Genomic DNA, 2418 nt, shown 5'->3' on the forward strand with positions numbered 1-2418 from the left:
GCATGAAGTCATAGGCAAATTTTCTCATGGGTGGCCTGAGTTGGAAGAACTCTGCAACATTATACCATCACAATGTGGTTTAAAAGGTGACTGTACGGATGGTTTATTTAGGCCAAGACATGTATTGATCAGATGCTCACTGATGGAAGATTTTATCAATCTTACGTCTAGAGGAGCATATTATTTGAAGGCTAAAGATGGTGTTACTTATCAGATGAGGCCCCTTATTTATGATTCTAAGTTCAAAGTGGATGAAGAAATATCCCAGGCAATGGCGTGGATTTCTTTTCCAAACTTATTACCTACTTTCTTTGTCAAAGAATCTTTGTTTACTATGGCTTCTGCTGTTGGAAAGCCTTTACAGTTGGACTTGGCGACCATAAACAAGACTCGACCTAGTTATGCTCGTGTCAAGGTCCAAGTTGATCTTCTTGCTGAATTACCTCAGTTTCTGATGTTGGAAATAGATCATGAGGAAACAAAGGACATCAGGAAGATGAAAGTCAAAATTCAATATGATTTCTTACCAAAATATTGTACTGAATGTAAGATTCAAGGCCATTCTAGGGATGAGTGTAGAATCCTTCGTCCTAAATTGAACAAAACAGCAGATGTTGAGGTTACAAGCTTAGATAAAGGGGTGAAGGATACAGGAAATCAAGAGGCACAAGTTGTACAAAGGCAAGCAGGAGGCACGTAGATGGTATCATGGCAAAAATTATCATATCGTGAAGTATGTCCCAAAAACTAACACTTCTGATAAGGGGAATGAAAGAAAAGTTGAGAATGCTGAGGCAAAGAATAATGCTGATTCAGAAGTACAAGTGATGGTGCAAAACAAATTTGATGTGCTAAACACTGTGGAGGAAGGTGAGATACCATGTACAAGTACATCCAAAGCTGAGGGGGAGAACTCTAATGCAAATGGAAACAAGGATGGTCAAAGTAATCAGGTGGAGAATAGGCTGAATAATGCAAATACTACTCATGTTTCCACACAAGGTCAGCTATGTGATCAGGAAGTTATGCCAGACATTATTCAGGAAAAAGAAGTTCATAGCTCACGGGCTGATGAGGCGGAGGCAAAGGAATTGAATACAGGAGAAAGGCAATATGAAGATGGAGAACAAATTAATATTGATGGAGACTCTAGTAAAAAGGACAGTGTGGAAGATACATATCATGGTGGCACCAATACAGTAGAAAAGGAATTGAATACAGGAGAAAACCAATAAGAAGATGGAGAACAAGGTAAAACTGATGGAGAATCTAGTAAAAAGGATAATGTGGAAGAAGGCACTAATACAACAGAAAAGAGAACAAGTTTGAGGCAAGTAGAGATTCCAGACAAAGAGGAGGTGGAAAAACAAACTGTTTATCCAGATCATGATGAACATGTGGATTTTGATGATACAGGATTAGATGGAGTAAAAGAGGCTACAGAGGGTTCTCCCTCAGTGACAATTCATAATCCTGAGCAAAGAGAAGGAAAAGTGCAGGAAAATGTTCAATCGATAGAGTCAACAGTAGTGGATGTCACAAGTGACAAGATGAAGGAGCAGGTGTATATGGAGCAAGATGGTGATCCACCAGATCATTCTTCCTCAGAAAAGGCAATGGTGATTTCACATACTGACCATCAACAGGTGACATTTTGTAGAAAGTCTTCCCTAATCAAAGAACTACATGACCTGATCTCTCATAATATAGATGGCTTGGAAGTAGAGGAGGATGTCAGAGATCTCCTTAAAGAAGACAAGGAGGAGAATATTAAGCAAAATAAGTAAAACATTCTTAAGCAGTCTGATATATCTCCTAATAGCAAGTCTAACAATAAGGGTCAGAAGAAAGGCAAGAAGAATCCTATTGATAAACAAATTCCACTTAGGGTGGTACCAAAGAGGAATGCTACTAAATCTAATGTTAAATGATGTTAAAGTCATTCATTTGGAACATTAGGTCAGTAAAGACACAAAAAGCCTTTCATAGGGTACAAATGTTAAACATTCATCACAAATTCTTTTTGATTGCTCTCATGGAACCATTTCAATAGGTCAGGACAATAAACCATTATAGAAGGAGGTTGGGCATGTGCTTAGCCAATGCCAACTGTAATGGTAAAATCTGGTACTTTGTGGCTGATAATATAGATGTAGAATTTCTAATGGATTCCCCTCAGCAGATTACTTTGAAGCTGTTTTTTACAAGATTTGAATCAGCACCTTATTACTACTTTAGTATATGCTAAATGTAGTTCTTCTGAAAGGCTAGAGTTGTGGGAGGATATCTATTATCTCTCCAATACCTTATCTTGTTCCTGGTTAATAGGAGGAGACTTCAATGTGGTTCTGAATGATGAAGAAAAGATAGGGGGTAATCCTATTCAACCTCAGGATATAGAAGACATTGCTTTTTTCA

At 38.0% G+C, this 2418-nt stretch overlaps 1 protein-coding gene across 1 annotated transcript; it reads left to right on the forward strand.

The window, feature by feature from the left end:
- Positions 1-827: 827 nt before the first annotated feature.
- LOC132613520 (uncharacterized) lies at positions 828-1787 on the forward strand. Its single transcript, XM_060327560.1, has 2 exons — positions 828-1199; positions 1281-1787. Exons 1-2 carry the CDS (start codon positions 828-830, stop codon positions 1785-1787), a joined length of 879 nt encoding a protein of 292 aa, XP_060183543.1.
- Positions 1788-2418: the final 631 nt, after the last annotated feature.

The sequence above is a fragment of the Lycium barbarum genome, chromosome 1, assembly GCF_019175385.1.
Source record: "Lycium barbarum isolate Lr01 chromosome 1, ASM1917538v2, whole genome shotgun sequence".
Lineage (NCBI taxonomy): Eukaryota > Viridiplantae > Streptophyta > Magnoliopsida > Solanales > Solanaceae > Lycium > Lycium barbarum.

Excerpts from the sequence above, each read along its gene's own strand:
- LOC132613520 (XM_060327560.1), top strand. The coding sequence starts at position 828 with ATGGTGCAAAACAAATTTGATGTGCTAAACACTGTGGAGGAAGGTGAG. Across the intron at positions 1,200-1,280 it reads ATCATGGTGGCACCAATACA|GATAATGTGGAAGAAGGCAC; the intron begins GTAGAAAAGGAA and ends TCTAGTAAAAAG.